This window comes from Teleopsis dalmanni, chromosome 2, assembly GCF_002237135.1.
Source record: "Teleopsis dalmanni isolate 2A chromosome 2, ASM223713v2, whole genome shotgun sequence".
NCBI lineage: Eukaryota > Metazoa > Arthropoda > Insecta > Diptera > Diopsidae > Teleopsis > Teleopsis dalmanni.
This window is the reverse complement of record NC_051847.1, coordinates 85174299-85194142: the sequence shown is the minus strand read 5'-3', so window position 1 is coordinate 85194142 and position 19844 is coordinate 85174299. Positions and strand designations below refer to the sequence as shown.

Sequence of the window (19844 nt, the reverse complement as noted above, 5' to 3'; positions counted from 1 at the left end):
TAAACTACAACAACAAAAATTTATTTTATATTATTTTAATTAATTGAGTTTTTGGCTGACCATACAGCTGTTTCGAGTATTGCGAAATACCCATCATCAGTGGTCTTGGAAATAGATCTTGTATTTAATTATTCGTAAATAATTCTTTTGAGATTACAAGTACCAGGAATCGAACTCGGGTCCTGCCAAATTTGAAGCTCAGAGTCAGCACACCTTTATCAACTGACCCAAAGCCGTGCTTTATTTAATTTATTGAATGAAATGTAATCATGCGCAGTACTACAGAAATAATCACAGACTATAGTGTGATCTTGTATTGATTATAATTCACATAGGGCAGCTGCTTCTGTTTCTTTGTCATATTTTTATTAGCATTTCATAACATTTAATTGGAATAAAAACTTTTGTTTTGTATTTATCGACAACGTATTATTAAAATAGATAGGAGTCCATCTGTTAATAATTATTAAATATTAAATTATTTAAATATTTTAAATCGTAAATCAACTTTTATAAATTAAAGAAAAATTTTAGTTAACATTACAAATAATACATTAACAAATATCTATAGGTTCCTTTCTCCCTGGTTGGCTATATACCACGCATTCACCTGTTATTCCGTGGAAATTCCAAATTTTGTAGTAGATGTTTTTGTGAATTTAATTAAGGAGTGCTTAAAGCTTCATTTCTTATACAGTGCCACCAAGGATTTTTAAAAAGATTTTTTCAGAGTGTTTCGGGATCTTAGTGACATTTATACCCTAATCCTGTTTGCCGTAGTTCTAGTAAAAATATGTAAATCAAGAGATCAAAAGATTTTCAATAATGTTTGACATGTCGTACTTTTCGAACTCTCGAGTTGTTGCAAAAATTATTTTGTTATTGTTTATAGTATATTTATATTCTCGTTGAATTTTGATCAGGTCATAGTTCACTACTTTCTTCTCATAAGATATCGCATACGAATTTATTATAATTTGAATGTATGATTACATATACCATTATGCCATTATAAATGTGCTAAGGGGAGAGAAGAAAGATCTGGACGCAATCTGGAAAAGCAATCTGATGATATTCCAATTCGGATCAGGAATGTGAGCCTGGACGCAGGTTTTACGAGAAGCTAATGGCATGGATTTTAGTTCGTATACTACAAAGTAGGACACACCATTCCGGCGAAGGTTGATTCGACGGTGCATAAAGCATTACACCTTCATGCTTTATGCATTATCATGATATTACATAATTTCTAATATTTTACTATACAGTAAAACTTTTAAGAATTTTGAATGAGTCTTCTGCTTCATTCTTGGAAGGCTGGTGAACACTTACATCTACCGAACCATCATCATCACTTTCCGTTGCGCTTAGAATTGGATCCAGTAATTTAGAGCTACAGTGCCTAATAATATCGTCAGCTCTAGGACAGCTTGATGTCAAGCTCATTGTCAAGCTCAATATCAAGCTCAATATAATTGTTGAGAGTATCCTTGGGAGTTATTTTATTTACTATAAACTACGCTGTCAGTGATTGGCTTTGCACAAGGAAGCAACATATGAAAGAAAAAATTCAACATTTGGTTTGGAAACTTCCTTCCCTAACAGGGGAAGTTTGGGAAATACATTTATACTCTAAAGAAAAATTCGACTTATAGAATGCGATTTCCCATATTCCTATCGACACGGAACAAAATTTTTGTTCGAGTTATAGAGAAATTCGAGTTATGGAAGCAGAATTGTATGTAATTTGCTCTCTAAAACCTTGGTGCACTGTTTTTGGAACAAGTTATAGAAGTTCGAGTTATGGAAGTTCGAATTATGGAAGTTTGACTGTATTATATTAAACACAAAGTAAACTTTGTTAAATATTTCTGAACTTATCGCAATCTTAATTATTTATTTTTAAATTTTAAATATTTTAATTTATATTTTGAAGAAGTTCTGAATTTTATTTTTGATTACATATTATAGTGTACATATTATAAAATTAATCCGTTTATTAATATATATTTTCGATAATTGTTTTTTATCTACAAAATGTCTCATGAAATTTGGAAAAAACAAGGACATCAGCGAAAAAATGTAAGTAAATCAGTATGAGAAAATAAAAAAAAATTATTATTTATGTGCTTAATACTATCTTCATCCGTTTATAGTGGGATGAGAAAACAATTTTTCAAAAATATTGGTATTATTTGCAACCGCTTGGAAAGTTTTTCATAAATACTATAATGCAACCTTTGCCTTTTGCATCCATATTTAAGGTTTATTCTGGAATAATAATACTATTTCTTATACTAGTGCCAATCTTACATTTTGTTGTGGCGTGTCTAATAACTTATGGAGTTTTTCAATATTTTGTGGAAAGGTAAGAACATAATCAAAAAGAATATTTTATTAATAACTATATTCCAAGTAATTTTCTATCACTTAAAATTTAATCTAAAATATAAATGAAACATAATTGAATAACAAGTTACATACATTATTAATATTCTTATATCCATGAGCCCATAGGATATAGGACCCGTGCCTACTAGTCTTAGATGTTCGAAGTTTTACTGTTCACAAAGAAAGCATAGTAAGATTCCTTTTCCAGTAACACAGTAACTATCTGGACTATAACTACAGTTAATAATCTTAATATTAAAAAGAAATAAGCGTAAGGGATAAGCAACAAGATGGTTTTAAATAGATCATATTTTCCTATATGTATAAGCACTCTTAAGCGCTTATACACCTTCATACCAGACACAGTTAGGAAGACGCTTGAGAGGCTGAATCGAATCATTAATTCAGCATAACTCTGCATAAGAAAACTTTCTTAAATGACTGAAATTATCCCAAAATAAAATTTTCTAGCACTAGTAGATCTTATTTCTTAACTGATAATGCAATAATATGCAGTATGAATTTATAATATATGTAGAAGTGACCTAATGCTTATATTATTAATGTATTGTCAGCTCAAGAATCCGTTTCATTGTTTGTTTAGTTTTAGTAGCAGCAGAGTTTCATCTTTTCTCCACGTAACAAATAATCACAAATCGGATTATGACAACCTCAGTTTTAAAACTAACCTGCGCGGTTGATAAAAAAATATAACGGCTTATTAGTTCATAACCTTTAATAGTAGCAACTCTTACCTTTGGCATTTGGAAAAAAATTATCCACTTGTTTCTTTTTCCTCTTTTTTCTTGGTATCTGATTGAAACAGATACCTTAATTGTTGATAGCTATCAGTGATATGTCAACACTGCCAGGAGTTTTGTCACTTATAACTTGTCTCTAAACTGTAGTTCTCCATCTTTGTCTGCTTCTCTTAGAAAATAATTGATTTTTTATTAATAATTTAAAAAAAAATTTCGATTTGAATATTTTCTTATTATTCCATCTTGTTTCATTGAAAATAGATTTCTTATCATAGCACAAGAATCATTTTTAATTGTAAGAAATATTTTTACTTTAATTCTTAATATTTAATAAAATTTTTTATGTTTAAAACCAATCTGGTGTATTATTACATATTAAGATATTTCTAATTTCAGAATATGTCTCATATTTCCTAATTTAATATAAAATATGGGACCAAATATAGTTTTTTATATTTTTCAGCACATTTGAAACAAAATTTCCTAGATCTTGGAATTTATTAGATCTTGTTAAATATATATATAATTTTGAAGTAAAAAACCCACATCAACAGTACTTCGTGAATTTGTATTTCGCACGCTGGCGAGTTATGATAACTGCTATAACATCCTCATTGGATTATCTGCGTCTAACATTTTGTTTACTCAATGGTAAGTATTGCTTAAATTATTTTGTTAAAGCTTAAGATTTTAATTTTTTTTAACAGAATTATTTGAATGATCAAAATTTAAAGTACCTCCTTACAAATCAACACTGTGCATTTTATTGGATTTTCATTTATTTCAATAAAGATCTTATTTATTTAGACGTATAAATATAAAAATGTTTGTATATCTGTTCAAATATTACAATCAGTTAAATCAATGAATATAATTACAGTGTTACACAGAAATAATTATGATATAGAAGTTAAATACATTATTTTCTTTTCAAATATAAAATGTAAGGAAAACTATTCCTTAATTTGATAAAATTAATTTATATAAATACAAAAACAAAAAAAAGAATAACATCGAATATGTAATAAAGAAATTTTGCATTCAATAATCTCGCGAATACTTATTTTAAATGTTTGACATTTATAATTTTCACTTTATATTTACAATATATTAATTAACTAATCTGAGGGTGGTCGGGCAGAGGGATCATCTCGATCGATTGGTGGAGGAGAAGTCAGTACTTCTACATTCTGTGCTGGCCCTTGCATTAAATAGCCAGCAGTAGGATTAATACCTTTAAATTAATTTATTTAATAACACAATTATCAGATTAAAGTGAATATATAATACATGAATATATTTATATGTTAATATTACCTGTAAGATAACCTCTTATATTCGTGTCAGTTATGAACAGGTCGTGTCGTTGATCTTTAAACTCATACCAAACTTGATGTTTTAAAAGTATTTGCGTAACGCGATCTCCATAGTTTAGATTATGTGTCATTCCTTTCAGTGCTGCCACAATTTGAGCCTTAACGGCTGATGGATTATCAACGTAATCTAGTCGACTATCTAATAAACCCAGCAAATACGGTATGAGATTAACTTCTAGTGATTGACTAATAAACGAGTCCTGAGAATTTTTATTTTAATTAAATTAATATGCTTATTATATTGTAGTAGGTTTCTTCTTACAAATTGATATTTAAATAAACGGCTGAGTGTTTCACATGATTTTTCTATGCAATCTTTATTATTTTCCATGCAACGTTTCAGTGGCAAGATGCATTCAGTTTGAGAAACGGCATTTACACAAAACTACAATGAGATTATTATTAATAATTTGAACAATACTCAAAAATCTACATCATACTTCAGATAGTGATAATTGGTGCAAGACAGACAACGTAATTTTCGGCTGTACAGCTAATAAATTAAATAATTTTGGTATATGACCCAGAACAGGGATATCGTCAGCTAAGTTTGGTTGTGAACGAAGTAATTCAACAAGTGCATTAGTTGATAACTCTAATACTTCCTTCTGAAATATTCGACGGAATTGGATTCATTTTTATTTATTTAATAAAAAAAAGTATATTGCAAACCTCCGTAGAACTCTTGCTTATTTGTGCCACCACAAAGTCCAATAGGTCAGATAAAAATTGTTTCGGTTTACGCAATGTCCAAGCGGGATTACTTACAAACAAACGCAAATAAACACCAGCAACTACAACCTCATTTGAAATAATATCTTTCAATACCTCCGGATCCTTCCAAATATGTTTAGCATTAAACTTTTGTACTTTATAGAAACTAATTAAAAAAAAAAACACATAAATAGAACAATTCAACAGATTTTAGATGTAGTAACTACCTTTCACACATTTCCGCAACAGCATCGCAAACATTAAGTCGTGTTTTGTCATTCCAAATAAGCTCTGGATGTTCATGTATAGATTCAAATAATTGCACAGAAGTTTGAGGTGATTCCACCATTGCATCAAGAAAAAGTGGCGGAAGAAATTTGGATATCGTAATACGCACCTATGAAGAGATTTAAAACTTATGTTAATTATAATAATTCAAAAGCATAGTAAAAACAATACCTTCGGCCCACTTAGTCGATCGGCTGTCATTTTAGCCATTATTTCGGCACACATTTCTCTTATTTGTGGATTTCTCGAATTACAGAACAAATCCAGTAAATAAATAATGGCACCCTTCTGTTGAGCTTCCTTTATCATTTCTTGTACATTCATTAATCCTGAAAGTGTTTCTAACACTTTTACCTGACTGGCACGTAAATCTTGATCTTTGAGAGCAACCAAGAAACTACCTAATAATTCACATGATGCAATTTCAGATACGCAGTCTTTATTTCGTGACACTAATGCAACTACTTCAAGTGCAATAGATTTAACAGTTGAATTCTATAAAAGGGAATTAACTTATAATTAATTATTTATAATACAGTGAAAAGTCTCTTAACGGACAGCCCTGTTGAGCGAACATTCCTCTTGAGTGAACAATTTATATAAATATAATTTTTTAATATTTGGAAGAACTACGCTCATTAACCAAGAATGGCAATTTGTACGCCACGGAGCACTCTCAAACGGAACTACACAAGCAGATCTACGCGGGCTATAACTACTACAACCCGGATTTTGTTTTTTAGTCGAACAAAAATTAGCTAACGTTGGGTGTACGTTCAAGAGAGATTTGCTGTAATATATTCAAATGAAATCATTTTAAAAATATATACCTCTGAAAATAAATTATTAGCCAGGAACCCATAAATAACATCGAAACTTCCTATACATTGAATTTCAACTTCTTCATTTGATTTTATTACTGCAATTAATGCACGAAGTACGATGATAATATGTTCCAGAAGATGAGTGTCATTAGCATAGTCATGTTTATATGTCTGTTTCGCTAGTTTCTGTTCTAATACTGCATCTGCTTTTAATTTTTTTCTGTTTTTCGAACGATTATAAGCATTTAAGACTTCATCGAATGTGCTACCCTTGTTCTGTTGTTGTAACTGTGGATGATTTGGTGCCATTGTAGGTGTTAATATACCATCTTTCATTGCACTGTCACTTACTTTAGAGTTGTCTACGAATCTACCATTTTTTGAACTAGTTAAGAAATGATAAGCTTGTTTTAAAAATTCTAACAGTTCAATTATAAACTGTTTAGGATTCACAATTGGAAAAGTAGGCATTTCATTGTAGATACGTATGAAAACTCCACCGATTTGTAACTCGTCCCTGAAAAAAACCGCACATGCTTATTGTTATATTTTCTCAAAATGTATAAGATATTAGCTTACTTGTGAGCATCAAATTCAAATGTTTTAACAACTTCATACATTTGGGTTATATCTTCGTATGTTTCCTTAACTGAACTTGTGCGTTGTTGTTCTAAGAAATCTAGTAGTTGCGCTCTTGTGCCATTGTCCCATATCAAATATGGATTTCGAGTATTTGAAGTCAGCATTTTTAATATCTAAAAACATTTTACAAAAAAAATTAATTTACAATATGTTATAATATACGAGTATAGTATAAGAAAGTACCTCACTAGATTTTTCTTTAGCCATTTTATTTGATATATAATCAGTCAATAAGCGATCTAATACTTGTTTTACGAACGTGTTTTTTGCTTCAGAGCACACAGTGTACTTTTGCTGGTACGAATCATTTGTTTTTTCACTGTCAGATGATGAAACAGTGTCTGACTTTTCGCTTGAACTTGAATCTTGTTTTGTTATCGTCTCAGAAGCATCAATGCCCGACGTTATGGCTAACTGCTTATTAGCATTTTGTAAAGGGTTTTGTGCATTTTGTGTGTACGCTGAGTTTGCAGCACCAGCATTGGACTTAGCTTTGATCGCTGGAGCAGGTTTACTTGAAATTGTAGGTGAACTCGTAGCAGACTTATCATTTTTTTGAGACTCTAGACCATAACCAGCCAGTGCAATGCAAGCTAAAACAGCCATTTTTGCCAAGTTGTTTGCTAGTTGTTGTTGATTAGTTTTATCATTGGCTTCGACACCACTCTCATCCAACGTATAATCATACTCAAATGTAAATAATAATAATGACCATAAAACACCGTTACATACTAAATTGCATTGTAATTCATAGTTATTGGCTGCTAAACTTGTAACCAAACTTACGGAAAGAGTATGCTATAAAAGAAAATTTTGGCTTAATTTAGTTTACTTCACATTATTAAAATATATACCTTAAAATAGACAACTCTGCATACGTCTGACAACAGTTGCGGTAACGTAATTATTTTTTGTTTACATTTCTCAAAATTGCAGGCGACTTCGAAACACCGTGTCACGTTTGATATCACTTGATAATGCAATGAGTCTGGTTTTGAATCTGCTCCTAATATAGAAACACATCTTGTATAAGCTTCCAAAAGAGCCTCAATTCCTTCTTCACGCCGAAGTTCTTCTGCATTTAAGGCTGAGCAATGGACGGTATGATAGCAAAGTTCTGAAGCTGCAGTAAGTAGTTGCACCTCTTTGGCAAAAAGGTCATCATCGCGAGTTTCAAGTCTTATTGTTTTTATTAACTGTGGATAGCCCGCATACTTGTAGGGGCGTAAAACTAAAAATGTACAAAATTAAAATATAAAACTCTAAATTTTTGTTTAATGGGCATTTTACCGTCAGGGTAACGCTCAAATAATATACTCTGCGTTCGTAGTATCAGATTTATATTTTTCGGATCGGGCCCTCCACAACTCCACATTGAACGAGAACACAAAAACTCATAAGCTTGATTCACTTTTTCGAATACTTCACGACCATTAGGATTCTTATCAGGATGGTACATCTGTGCAAGTCGATAATAGCTCTTGCGTATCATGGACTCCTCTGGTTTTGGGTTTTTAGCTAAATCGATTCCCAAGTCCTGATATGCCTGTTGAACTGTCATTTGAGGTGGTTTTTTTTCCACCTCTTTACGCCAAGCCTCAAGAGTGTGCTTCAATAATTGTACGGGATCAGTAATAGGCCAATTTGGAAATTTCTGTGTATCACATAAATGTCGCAAGTAATATATATGACAAAAAAGTTCATTTTCGAGTTGAGGATAACTTATCGCAGGTATTGCTAAGTATGGATATCTAAAGATTTTATTAAAATAATTTGTTTGTCTATTTGTTTGTATCTTATTGTTTCCTACCTAGCCATAGTATGACCCTTTAATCTAGGCGTAAAATCGGCAATATGCGTTGATATTTTTTCAATTAATAACCTTCGCATTTCAGAGCTCCAAATTACTTCAGGTGTATCAAATTCACCTAAAAATATTTCAGCAAATTTTTCAGCGCTGTAGTTTTCCAAAAAACAAACCATTGCTTCTGGCAATAATTGCCCTAATATACTCCGGTGCATAATTCCTGACTGAGATGTCTATTACAAAAAATTATATTATTCATATTAGAAAATTTGATTTTTAAAAGAAATTTTGATTTTTAGTAAAAATTTCGATTTACCTCTTCACTTCGAAAACCTTGTTTCATATGCGTTAATTTAAGGAACTTAGTAATAGGTAATATATTGCTTCCAGTATACATTAACATAAAGTAAAATACACCGGTTAAATAAACTTTGGGCATTTCGGGATTGTCCTCCATGATTTGGCAGAGTAAAGTAGCAACTCGTTCTAACAAACCTGGATCATGTGTCAAGCATACTTGCACTATGTGTGGCAAACAAATAAACTCAGATAATTTTCTCGACAGTTTAGGTCCTGGTATAAGCACTGCAACTCCATTTTGAGTACGACTGGGAAAAAAACTTGTACATTTTATGAGAATATCAAGAATTTTTGACGATAATTCTGTTTCATTATATAAAGGAGAGCCTTTAGCAATAAGGCACCACTTCAATTGTGGAATTTGCTGTAGAGAACGCCACCCATCCATACCGACCGCCCAGCAACGAGTTTTTGGTGTTATAATACCTTTTTGCCACAATTCTTTTAGTTCAGAATATGTGATTGGTCCCTGCCGCTCAGGCTTCTGACCATCTTTTTCTATATTGTAATACCAATCCTTTTCTTCGTACAAGTGCATATTGGGACCAGCTTCGATTACATTTGTTTTTGTATTTGGCAAGGCACGACCTTTATGTAAATGAGCAAGGGTAATTAGATCTACTAGACACTGTACGTGATCAACAAGTGCACGACAATTTGCCTTTTCTAATACTAAGCATGATATCAAATTAATAAGTGCGTCTCTTAGAGATGGTGATAAACACTGAAATTATATAAAAAAATATATTATTTGCATCGAAAATAAGTGGTAAAAACAACTTACTCGATCACTAAGCTGCAATATATATGACATATCACTAAATTTGCCTATTTCCTTATGGTAACGTTTGTAGACTTTAGCTAAGGCTTGTAATGATGTGACAGTCAATTGATCATCATTAACACGTTGCCGACATAAAACTCTTCGATATAAGGCATTAAACAGTTCGATCCTGTTTAAATTAAAAAAGTATTATTTATTCTCAAATTAAATTAATATCATCTTACGGATCTTTTACAAGATTTTGTGGCCAATCATCCTTTTCTAAAATCAATCGAATGTAATAATCGCCTATTTGAATTTCATCGGCTAAGCACTAAAACGAAATTCTATTTAAATGAACCTAACATTTAAAATATTCAATAATACCTGATAGTTCACTTCAAATTCTTGATAATTCCAAGCCACAATTAAAGTTCCTGCTAAGTCTCTATCGTTAATAAACTGACGTAATTCGTTTTCTAAACAAATTCGCAGTTCTTCACGAGTCTGAAATTAATATTAAAAAAATTAAAGCAAATGAGTGTCACGTTTTTTTAGTAGTTATTTATTACCTTATGATTCCATATCAAATTTGGTAAATTATGATCTTTGGCAAAATTATAAAAGAAATAAGGTAAATTCACAATAGCATCACTCGTTTTCTTTTTCTGGCGTCGGTTGCGTAGCACAACGGGACGGTTTTTCAAAGATTGTGTAGCTGGATCCTGTTGTTCGATTAAATTCATGCCCCAATGTTTAATACCCTGCAACATTGAAAGTTGTTTAACAGTTTTTGTAATAAACGACAAATCAAATTACTTGTAAATGTTTTTCTATGACATTTTTTCTTGTTTTATTGGAATGTTGAATGGCAAATTTGAGATTATCACGAAAATTAAGTTTATCTTCTTCTAGATCACTTTGAGGTACGCTGTCTTCACTTTCCAAAAACATGAGCAGGCCAGCAGGCTGTAATTATATAAAACCATTAAAAAATTGTATAAAGCTAATAAAACATTTCTTACAAATATTCGTCTAAATAATTCCATCGCTTCTTCATTGTCTGTTATCCAAAGACCAATCAAATGTCGTGACAATTGTCTATGCGTCGCTAAGGTAGGATCGCTTGAGGGTGTGTATAACGCGACTAATAAATGTCTACATAATGCCGCCTCATCTAAAGCTAACGATTGCATTTGTTGCGCAATTTGTAGTTCGGCCTCTTCAATAATTGCTCGTAACACTAATCCGGCGCCTTTAACTATAGCTAATGAAGGATGTTGAAACAGTTTATATAAATAACGACCACGTTCAGCTACCAGCTCAAGAAGTATATCGAATTGTTTCCCATCTGTAGTTTCGCTATATGGAACACATAAGGCAAATGTCATGAAATCTAACATTGCTGAGAGTACCAAAGCACCACTTCCATGACTCTATTGATTGTTACATTTGGTAAGTATATTAAAATATAATATTCATAGTAAATACTGACCACATGTCCAGTCCACATATTAAGTAGTGTCTCCAAAAAGGATTTTGATGAAAGAATTGATGATTTATTTAACTGTTCTTGTTTTAAATCATGATCCGCATTAACAGAGTGCATCAATGAATTTACCATATCAATAGCGGCATATGTAACAGCCAAATCTTTACGACGTAAAGCCGCTACAATTTTAGTACCAATAATTTCACGAAAACTGCGAATAATTAATAGATATATATATACATTATGGAAGGCATTATTCCAATAATAAAAATTATTTACCCAGGTAAATTTGTGAAGGCGGCATAACCAACTTTACTTGCAAGTAAACGTGTCAATGCATGAAATATTGCTTCCAACTCTAGATTACTTAATTGAGCTGTTGGATTGTCTAGTTCCTTTTGTGCTAATGCTTGAAGTGCACTTAATATTAATTTTTCTTTGTTTTCAGCAAATAAACTCTGAAATTATTAATGTAGGTTTAACATTGATATATAATTAAACAAATATTATATTATCACCTACATCTTGAGTAACACTATAGTTCAGACCGCTGTGAGGAATGTTTGCATTAAACCGTTCTAAAATTTCATAACGCTTTGTGGGGTTTTGAAAATTATTTATTACAAGTCGCAATAAATTAGCTTCAGTTTCTTCATCTACAGAACTACTAAGTGGTACATAACGTCTACCTCGTGGTGTATTTATGATACGTATATGAACATCCTGATTGCCACTTGAACGAACTGCATCCAACAACGTAGCCAGTAGGGAGTCACTGTTATAAAAATTGTTTTTATTATATTATTAATTAAAATTTTTTCAATGATTATGTTTTACCGATCGTTTGTTAAATATGTGCGTACAATACCATTTTTGTACTCAATACAAAATTTTTGCAAATTATCCTTGTCTCTTATTAACGCAAAAACATCTGACAAAGGTCTCAGCGTGCAAACACTATATGTTTGAGGATCTCTCTCGAGTAAAGTTGTTTCGGTGAGACAGAGTATACGTTTAACTGGTTCAGGATGACGATTTGAAATCTTTTGTACCGTAAATTCAGTCATTGATGTTTGAAACTGATCATCACTAAAATTTAAATATGCATAATATAAACATTTTATATACTTTTCAGGATTTAAATACCTAAACTTTCCAAATCTTTGACGCTCAAATTGATCCAAAGTTATTTGGCTTTTGAGAATTTTCGTTTCAATACTAAGAAATTGTGATGAACGTTGAGCTATGTTTTGTACAATTTCATGATGATTATCCGCTTTGAATAGGTGTAGGCGGCTAAATCCGCCATATGCCATTACAATGCCGCCCTCATAATCTGAAATACCTGCTTAAAATGTTTAACACATCAAAGAGAAAACAAAGGTAAGTGCAATATATTGTAAGATTATACCATACAACAGTTAAATTCAATTGAATGCAAGCAAATGTAAAGAGGAAAGGCAGAGGAAAGACGTAAACACGTTAAGAAGCAAAACAAAACGTGCAAATTAATACTTATAGTACCTATTATTCCTTCGATATCCTTGTACATGTAACTAGTGAGCAGTTCATTGGTTGTAGGATCCAACTGATCCAAAGAGCAAGGTGTCACCTCCAGCACTGTCGGTAAAGTAATTCCTGACCAATGGTATTTATATCCATTAAAACGCTATTTTAAAAAAAAATTTATTTAAAAATTGTAATTTAATTTAATTGTATTTCATTTCTTACTTGGACATTTTTTGGTTTATCAGCAAATTCTTTGTAATACTTTAATATTGAGCTTAAAATATCGTTGCGGTATTCTGATGATAATTTTATTGAGTCGAGTTTTTTATCTTTTTTTATTGTAAGCACAAATTCATTAGGAATCTAAAGCAAAAATAAACAAAAATGAAGGGCAGAAGGAAGAGATTAGTAAGCAAATTATGATAAACAAAACTACTTCATAGCATTTTCATTTTTGTGCTAATCGTGCTGATAAATAATTATAGATATGCAGCAATAACAATACCACAATGTTTAGAACATTTGTAAACAATCTACTGAAAACGATTTGTTTTTTTATCACCTCAAAACACAAGGCTGTACGTAAATGTTAATTCAATATCACAAAATAGAAAAAAAGTTTATAACTCAATTAAAAAATGGCTTACATTTGATTTATTTGGGGCAGCAGCAATAATATCTGAATATGTCCAACGATTTGTGAGATCAAATTTATCCGGATTGTACGTGGAAATGCCTGCGGTGCCAATAGATAAAATGCGTTTATATTTGCCTTTCCATGAATGTTTAGTTACGAGGAAACATTCTAGGTCGACATTGTCTTTTGTGGGAACCGGAGGAACCATAATGGATGAGTTTTTTTAGAGCTAGCCAGAGCAATTCCTATGCTAGCTCGTTATATTTTTGAATATACACAATTATTTCACAATGAATTTAATTATCTCTTTGTTATTAATAATAAATTGATGTTCAATTATATCAGGTCACTTGAAACCGCTCAAAAGTCTTGACCCTATGACTCATGCCAGATTATTGACTCCCAAATATTACCAAAGTATTTATGTATTTTCATTGTTTAAGTATTCATTGAAGTTATCAATGGAGTTTAAATACCACTTTACATGGAATTGATCAAGACATAAATGTAGACTATAAAAGGGGGAGTAAACGTTGTAAAAAATATCACAAAATATATAGGCAACACAAAATAGTGAGTTAAAAAGAAACTACTACATAGATTTTAACACTTCTTTTATTAATATTCTAAAACATTTTAAGCACTGTTTAATTTTACAGAATCAAGAATTAACAGAATCTACTTTATATTTCTTAACTCTTGCATTTAAGCGAATTTTTGCAAATTTTTGCTTTTTGCTTGACAAGTGAAATATCATAAGGCAGTATTACAGTAGTGCTGCCACATTACATTATATGCGCTATATATTGCAAATATTTATTAAGTTTTTTAAAAGGTTAGTACGGGATAATTTATTTGTTATAGATAAATATTATGTGTAAAGAGTCTGCATCATATCATATTTGAATGTATTAAAATTTGCAGAAAACAGAATGATAGCAATATGATCTTCGCATGTGATGGGATTTCAGTCAATATCACCACAAATTTCAATCTAATTTCAATTGTTAACGTGTTAAATCCACTTCAACCATCTCTTACAAATGCGAAATGGAAATATTTTAACCAGTGGACCGTAGAGATTAACAATTGAAATCAAAGACAGATATTAGACTAAAAAAGTTCAGAAAATTCTGTGGAAGTTCTAGGAGTGCTTTTTACATTTTACATTTAAATTGTGAATAGATAATATATAGTTTTGTATTGTTAGCAGAAATTAATTCCTTGATTATAAGAAACGCAGAAAATGTAAACGTTTATAAAAAAGCAAACATTTTTTTATTTGGTGTGTTTGTTATATGCTTAAATACATATTGTTTCGTGTGTCAAATATGTCAAATTTCGATAATTTCTCTCTTGGGAAACATATTTTGCAATGCTGCATTCAACATTTTTGGTGTAACTTTCTTAATTTATTCTTAATTAAGTTGGAATGCGCAGAAGCTCTTTTTGTGGTTAATCAATTTCATTAGTGACCTTAATCAAATAAAGTAAATGGGAACCTACAATAAGACAATATTTTTAACAAGTGAGAGAAGAAACGAGAATGTTATTACTGTATGGTAGATTGTAGAAATATAAATTGTAAAGAGTATATGTATATTAAAAATGTTTTATGCATTATAAATAAGAAAAAAAACCATTTATTAATTTTATTAAAAAAATTTGCAAACGGGAACACGCTTGTTAATTATTAACACATTAAATTGTACCTTAATTTGAGTTTAATTTGACAATTGATAAAGATGGCATCACTCTGTTTGTAATACCGATTGCACTTTTGCAAAGTATTTTGGCACTGCTATTGTTTTCATAAATTGTAAATTGTTTTTGTATAAAATTGCTTTTAAATAAATTATGCAAAAATATGAGAAGTTGGAGAAAATTGGTGAAGGAACCTATGGTACTGTATTCAAAGGAAGAAATCGGGAAAGTTTAGAAATTGTCGCTTTGAAGAGAGTGCGACTAGATGAAGATGATGAGGGAGTGCCAAGTTCTGCATTGCGGGAAATTTGTCTGTTAAAAGTAAATTTCTTATATAAAAATTTTAATTTTATTAAAAATGATATTAATTATTAAATTTATTGCCTAGGAATTGAAGCATAAGAATATAGTTCGATTGTATGACGTACTACATTCTGATAAGAAACTTACATTAGTTTTTGAACATTGCGATCAAGATTTAAAAAAATATTTCGATAGTTTGAATGGTGAAATTGATATGGCCATCTGTAGAAGTTTCATGCTACAACTGTTACGTGGATTAGCATTTTGTCACAGTCATAATGTACTACATAGAGATCTTAAACCACAAAATTTGTTAATCAACAAAAATGGAGAGTTAAAATTAGCGGATTTTGGTACGTTTTTAATTCGTATTAAGTATACCAGAATTTGTTTAAGAATTTATTTATATTTAAGGTTTGGCGAGAGCATTTGGCATTCCAGTTAAATGTTATTCCGCTGAAGTTGTTACTCTGTGGTATCGGCCACCGGATGTATTGTTTGGTGCCAAGCTATATACAACTAGCATAGATATGTGGTCAGCTGGTTGCATTTTTGCCGAACTTGCAGATGCTGGACGTCCACTATTTCCAGGATCAGATGTACTGGATCAATTAATGAAAATTTTTAGAGTATTAGGCACTCCGACAGAGGAAACATGGCCAGGTGTCACACATCTGTCAGATTATGTAGCGCTTCCATGTAAGCATAATTTGATTTTGCTTTTACAACTTATTAATATATTTTATTGTATAGCATTTCCAGCCATTACCTCTTGGAGTCAAATAGTACCACGTCTAAATTCAAAAGGACGCGATCTTTTACAAAAATTGTTAATATGTCGACCAAATCAACGAATAAGTGCAGAACAAGCAATGCAACATCCGTATTTTACTGAAAGTTCAAATCATTAAATTTTAGATTTATTAAATTAAAACTTAATTTAAAGTGTAGATTTTAATGTATAAATTATAGTAAGAACAACAATTATTTTCGAACTTTGTATTAGTAATTTTTGATTTAATTTTAGTTTTTGAATGATTTATTTATATGTTGAATTGCTGGAATTGAAAGAACTGTATGCAGTATATCAGTGTTATTACTTTATGAATTAGAAGCATATTGAACTTATTATTTTAACTTTATATTGTTCCTTTTTTTCTAGTAATAAAAATTATTCTAATGTGATAGATATGTTTGTATCATCAGAATAACATTCTTTCGATATGAATTATTTTATTAATATTAATATATTTAAATGATTTTGTGTTTTTTAAATTTTATAGCAGGTCCGATTTAGTATTTTTCAAATTAGCTAAAACTTCTACTCTCTATTACTTAATATTCTTAAATTTTTATGCCAATTAAATATATAAAATGTATATTTTTATTAGAATATAACAATTCAAATAAATATCTTGTACTATTATAATGTTTATTCAATTGTTTTATTTAGTCGTGATATGGAAGATAATATTTTCTAATAATATACCCCTTTATCATATAAATTAATAGAGAACTATACTTAAAATAATTTAGAAACTAGTTATGTAAAAATAAAAGTATTTAAAGAATATTTTTATAGACTTTAGCCTAAAGTCGAAATATCGATGAAATAAAAATTATTGTAAAAAAAATCGTGGTTTCTTTTTCTTAATTTCTATTTTTAACTTCTAATTTGACAGGCACGAGTTCTTAGTCTAGCATTTGCAGAATAAACAAATTATATACGGACTATAAACTAATTAAATTTGATCATTTCCAAAGATCACTGATGATGAGTACTTTGTATGGTTATCCAAATTTTAATAAATTAACGAAAATTTTTGTTTGTCTTTTCTTTCTTTGCTTTTTGAAAAACCCTCTAAATTTTAAAAATTGCTTCTTTGCCATTACAAGAAAGCGTAGATTTTTCGGCCTGCAAAAATTAGTTTGCAAAAATACTTAATTTAAAATCGTTTGGGCATGAAACAATAAATATTTAAAAATATTTTTAGTTTAATTTTGTTTCTAATTTAGTGTTCCGGAGCAAAATTAAAGTGATAAGAAATTCTGCAGATGGCAACACTGAACACCAGAAGGAAAACAAATACTGAACAAAACAACAAAACGTGTAATAAAAGTTTCTGCGCAGTGAAAGTTAGAACTTATCAGTAGAACTTTTCTGCAAGCTTGTTAGTGCCGTCAGCGGTTTTAATTTGCAGCATCCAAGTAGTTAAACAAATATAATTTTTTCGTATTTTGCATACTAAATAAATAAATTGATAAGATTATTTTTGGATACAAGTTTTAGTCGAACGCTAATAATAATATTTATTTATTTAATTATCGACCCAATTGCCATATACAGAATAAATAAATTGGTTTACTTGTGAGCTCTAAGGTTTTATAAAATTTAATAAAATATGACTTGGGGATTCGTAACTTGTGGTCCAAATGAGGCTCTAGTAGTTTCAGGTAAGAGATTATCGAGTAAAACGATTTTATACCATATTTATACAAATTTAATAGTACACCCATATGACGTCATGTTTGTTATTGATTTTTGTACGCATCTCATTCAATGTGTCCGCAAAAATGATTAAATTCAATATCATATGTCTTAATTAGTTTTTTTTTTTTTTTTGAGAATTATTTATTTTTCATTAAAATATTTTCTTTCATTATAATCTTTAGGATGCTGTTATATGAAACCATTATTAGTGCCTGGCGGTCGCGCTTTTGTATGGCCAACAATTCAACGTGTGCAGAGGTATTTCTTTAATTTATAAAAATGTAATTGTTAAGAATATAAGTAACTAATTTATTTTAAAGAATATCTCTGAACACTATGACCCTACAAGTCGAAAGTCCTTGCGTTTATACAAGCCAGGGTGTGCCAATATCCGTAACGGGTATTGCTCAAGTGAAGGTTCAGGGTCAAAATGAGGATATGCTGCTTACAGCGTGTGAACAATTTTTGGGAAAAAATGAATCTGAAATTCAGCATATTGCGCTCGTGACATTGGAAGGTCACCAACGTGCTATCATGGGTTCAATGACTGTCGAAGAAATCTATAAGGATCGCAAGAAGTTCAGTAAACAAGTATTTGAAGTTGCGTCATCTGACTTGGCAAATATGGGCATCACTGTAGTGTCATACACTCTGAAAGATATTCGAGATGAAGAAGTAAGTAACCGCGAAACATTACTTGTTTAATTATTTTTATTATAGATTAATTAATAAATGTAAACAACTAACTAAAAGGCATGGGGCAGATGCAATATATTTTGTTTTTATATATATTTTAAAAATATTTTATTGATTGCTTTTTGTTTATCACTTCTCTGTATTTATGTGCATAATACTAACCACAATTACAGTTAAGATTTTTATTTTGTAACTTACGAAATAATAGCTTTTAATTTCTTCTGTAATGCTGAACAATTTTTATTAAGATGATTTCTGAATTATTGATTTTTACTATAACATTAATAATATTTATTTATGAACTAATTATTAAAACAGGATTGTAAAATGAAATCACACTTATTACATATTTTGCTTTTATGACACACATAATTTTATTTACTAATAATTTTTTAGTTACGAAATATGAATTTAATTTAATTTAAAATGATTAAAATATTTATTAAAATATTTAGTAGTTTATTATTATTATACAATGAAATTGTTAAGTAAATTAACATTTAAATTATTCATTTTGTAGAAAATTATTGTTTAAATATGAAAAATATTTTTATGTTAGTATATACACGAATTTCTTAAAAATTTAAAACAAAAAAAAATTCTTTATACTCATTGTATTAATTATTATATTAATTTAATTTTATGCTAATAACCTTAGTAATAACATAGTTTAGTAACTTAGAATTCTTTAATTTTTAATTAAAAAGCAATAGTAATAGTATGAATACTATTTAAAAATTATTATAATTTAAAATATTTATATAAATTTTTTATTTCTTTTTATTACAAATTTTTATTTTTATGACTTAAGTATATTTCATTATTATATTCTTAAATCTTTTTTATCAGTTTAGTAAATCAACGAATATACTCTCAGATAATGGTTTTTTTAACTTCGAATGGATAATGAAATTCTATTTATTATTTTTTTATTAAATAATATTTTGAAATAATTTTCTTCTCTTTTTCGGAATAATATTCTTCTTAATTATTGTGCATTGTTCTCATCAACAGGGTGATTCGAAGGTATGTTTATACTAGATTTAACAACGTTTAAAAAATATCAAAATTAAAACGTATTTCTTA

The 19844-nt window shown here is 29.8% G+C and overlaps 4 protein-coding genes across 7 annotated transcripts in view; 3 read left to right on the top strand and 1 right to left on the bottom strand.

Annotated features, from left to right (window-relative positions):
- Positions 1–1958: 1958 nt before the first annotated feature.
- LOC119684400 lies at positions 1959–12636 on the top strand. 3 transcript variants are annotated; one of them, XM_038098438.1, is made up of 5 exons: positions 1959–2082; positions 2157–2188; positions 2302–2368; positions 3616–3803; positions 12554–12636. In XM_038098438.1, the coding sequence occupies exons 1-5, from the start codon at positions 2045–2047 to the stop codon at positions 12583–12585; spliced, it is 357 nt and encodes a 118-aa protein (XP_037954366.1). In that variant the 5' UTR covers positions 1959–2044; the 3' UTR covers positions 12586–12636. The 3 variants fall into 3 exon arrangements, with proteins under 3 accessions (XP_037954366.1, XP_037954364.1, XP_037954365.1); XM_038098436.1 differs by having other exon boundaries at positions 2157–2368; XM_038098437.1 differs by lacking the exon at positions 12554–12636 and adding an exon at positions 3860–4084 and having other exon boundaries at positions 2157–2368.
- LOC119684399 (dnaJ homolog subfamily C member 13) lies at positions 4201–13772 on the bottom strand. Of its 2 annotated transcripts, none has more exons than XM_038098434.1 (28): positions 13575–13772; positions 13150–13290; positions 12943–13087; positions 12565–12766; positions 12256–12507; positions 11941–12193; positions 11698–11876; positions 11422–11629; positions 10952–11362; positions 10746–10895; positions 10499–10690; positions 10314–10433; positions 10172–10260; positions 9948–10116; positions 9120–9887; positions 8807–9036; positions 8287–8747; positions 7851–8227; positions 7180–7794; positions 6934–7109; positions 6361–6871; positions 5702–6025; positions 5470–5639; positions 5201–5408; positions 4969–5136; positions 4791–4913; positions 4470–4728; positions 4201–4386 (listed from the first exon to the last, which is right to left on the bottom strand). In XM_038098434.1, the coding sequence occupies exons 1-28, from the start codon at positions 13770–13772 to the stop codon at positions 4271–4273; spliced, it is 7215 nt and encodes a 2404-aa protein (XP_037954362.1). In that variant the 3' UTR covers positions 4201–4270. The 2 variants fall into 2 exon arrangements, with proteins under 2 accessions (XP_037954362.1, XP_037954363.1); XM_038098435.1 differs by having other exon boundaries at positions 4271–4386; positions 12565–12763.
- A 1534-nt stretch (positions 13773–15306) lies between these two features.
- LOC119679956 (cyclin-dependent kinase 5 homolog) lies at positions 15307–16779 on the top strand. Its single transcript, XM_038092556.1, has 4 exons — positions 15307–15589; positions 15657–15924; positions 15986–16270; positions 16325–16779. The coding sequence occupies exons 1-4, from the start codon at positions 15422–15424 to the stop codon at positions 16480–16482; spliced, it is 879 nt and encodes a 292-aa protein (XP_037948484.1). The 5' UTR covers positions 15307–15421; the 3' UTR covers positions 16483–16779.
- A 1183-nt stretch (positions 16780–17962) lies between these two features.
- LOC119674965 (flotillin-1-like) overlaps positions 17963–19844 on the top strand; it is a 6819-nt gene continuing 4937 nt past the window's right edge. The window contains exons 1-4 of the mRNA XM_038086121.1: positions 17963–18025; positions 18245–18320; positions 18383–18737; positions 19773–19784. Coding sequence (XP_037942049.1) covers positions 17974–18025; positions 18245–18320; positions 18383–18737; positions 19773–19784 — 495 coding nt within the window. The 5' untranslated portion in view covers positions 17963–17973. The remainder of the gene's footprint in view (positions 18026–18244; positions 18321–18382; positions 18738–19772; positions 19785–19844) is intronic.

Coding starts and splice junctions, on each gene's coding strand:
- LOC119684400 (XM_038098436.1), top strand. CDS start 2,038: ATGTCTCATGAAATTTGGAAAAAACAAGGACATCAGCGAAAAAAT. Junction 2,369..3,615: donor TTTCAATATTTTGTGGAAAG/GTAAGAACATAA, acceptor TATATTTTTCAG/CACATTTGAAACAAAATTTC. Junction 3,804..12,553: donor AACATTTTGTTTACTCAATG/GTAAGTATTGCT, acceptor TATACTTTTCAG/GATTTAAATACCTAAACTTT.
- LOC119679956 (XM_038092556.1), top strand. CDS start 15,422: ATGCAAAAATATGAGAAGTTGGAGAAAATTGGTGAAGGAACCTATGGT. Junction 15,590..15,656: donor GGGAAATTTGTCTGTTAAAA/GTAAATTTCTTA, acceptor TTTATTGCCTAG/GAATTGAAGCATAAGAATAT. Junction 16,271..16,324: donor AGATTATGTAGCGCTTCCAT/GTAAGCATAATT, acceptor TTTATTGTATAG/CATTTCCAGCCATTACCTCT.
- LOC119684399 (XM_038098434.1), bottom strand. CDS start 13,772: ATGGTTCCTCCGGTTCCCACAAAAGACAATGTCGACCTAGAATGTTTC. Junction 5,640..5,701: donor ATCGACTAAGTGGGCCGAAG/GTATTGTTTTTA, acceptor ATCTCTTCATAG/GTGCGTATTACGATATCCAA. Junction 4,729..4,790: donor GTTTATTTAAATATCAATTT/GTAAGAAGAAAC, acceptor AAAAATTCTCAG/GACTCGTTTATTAGTCAATC.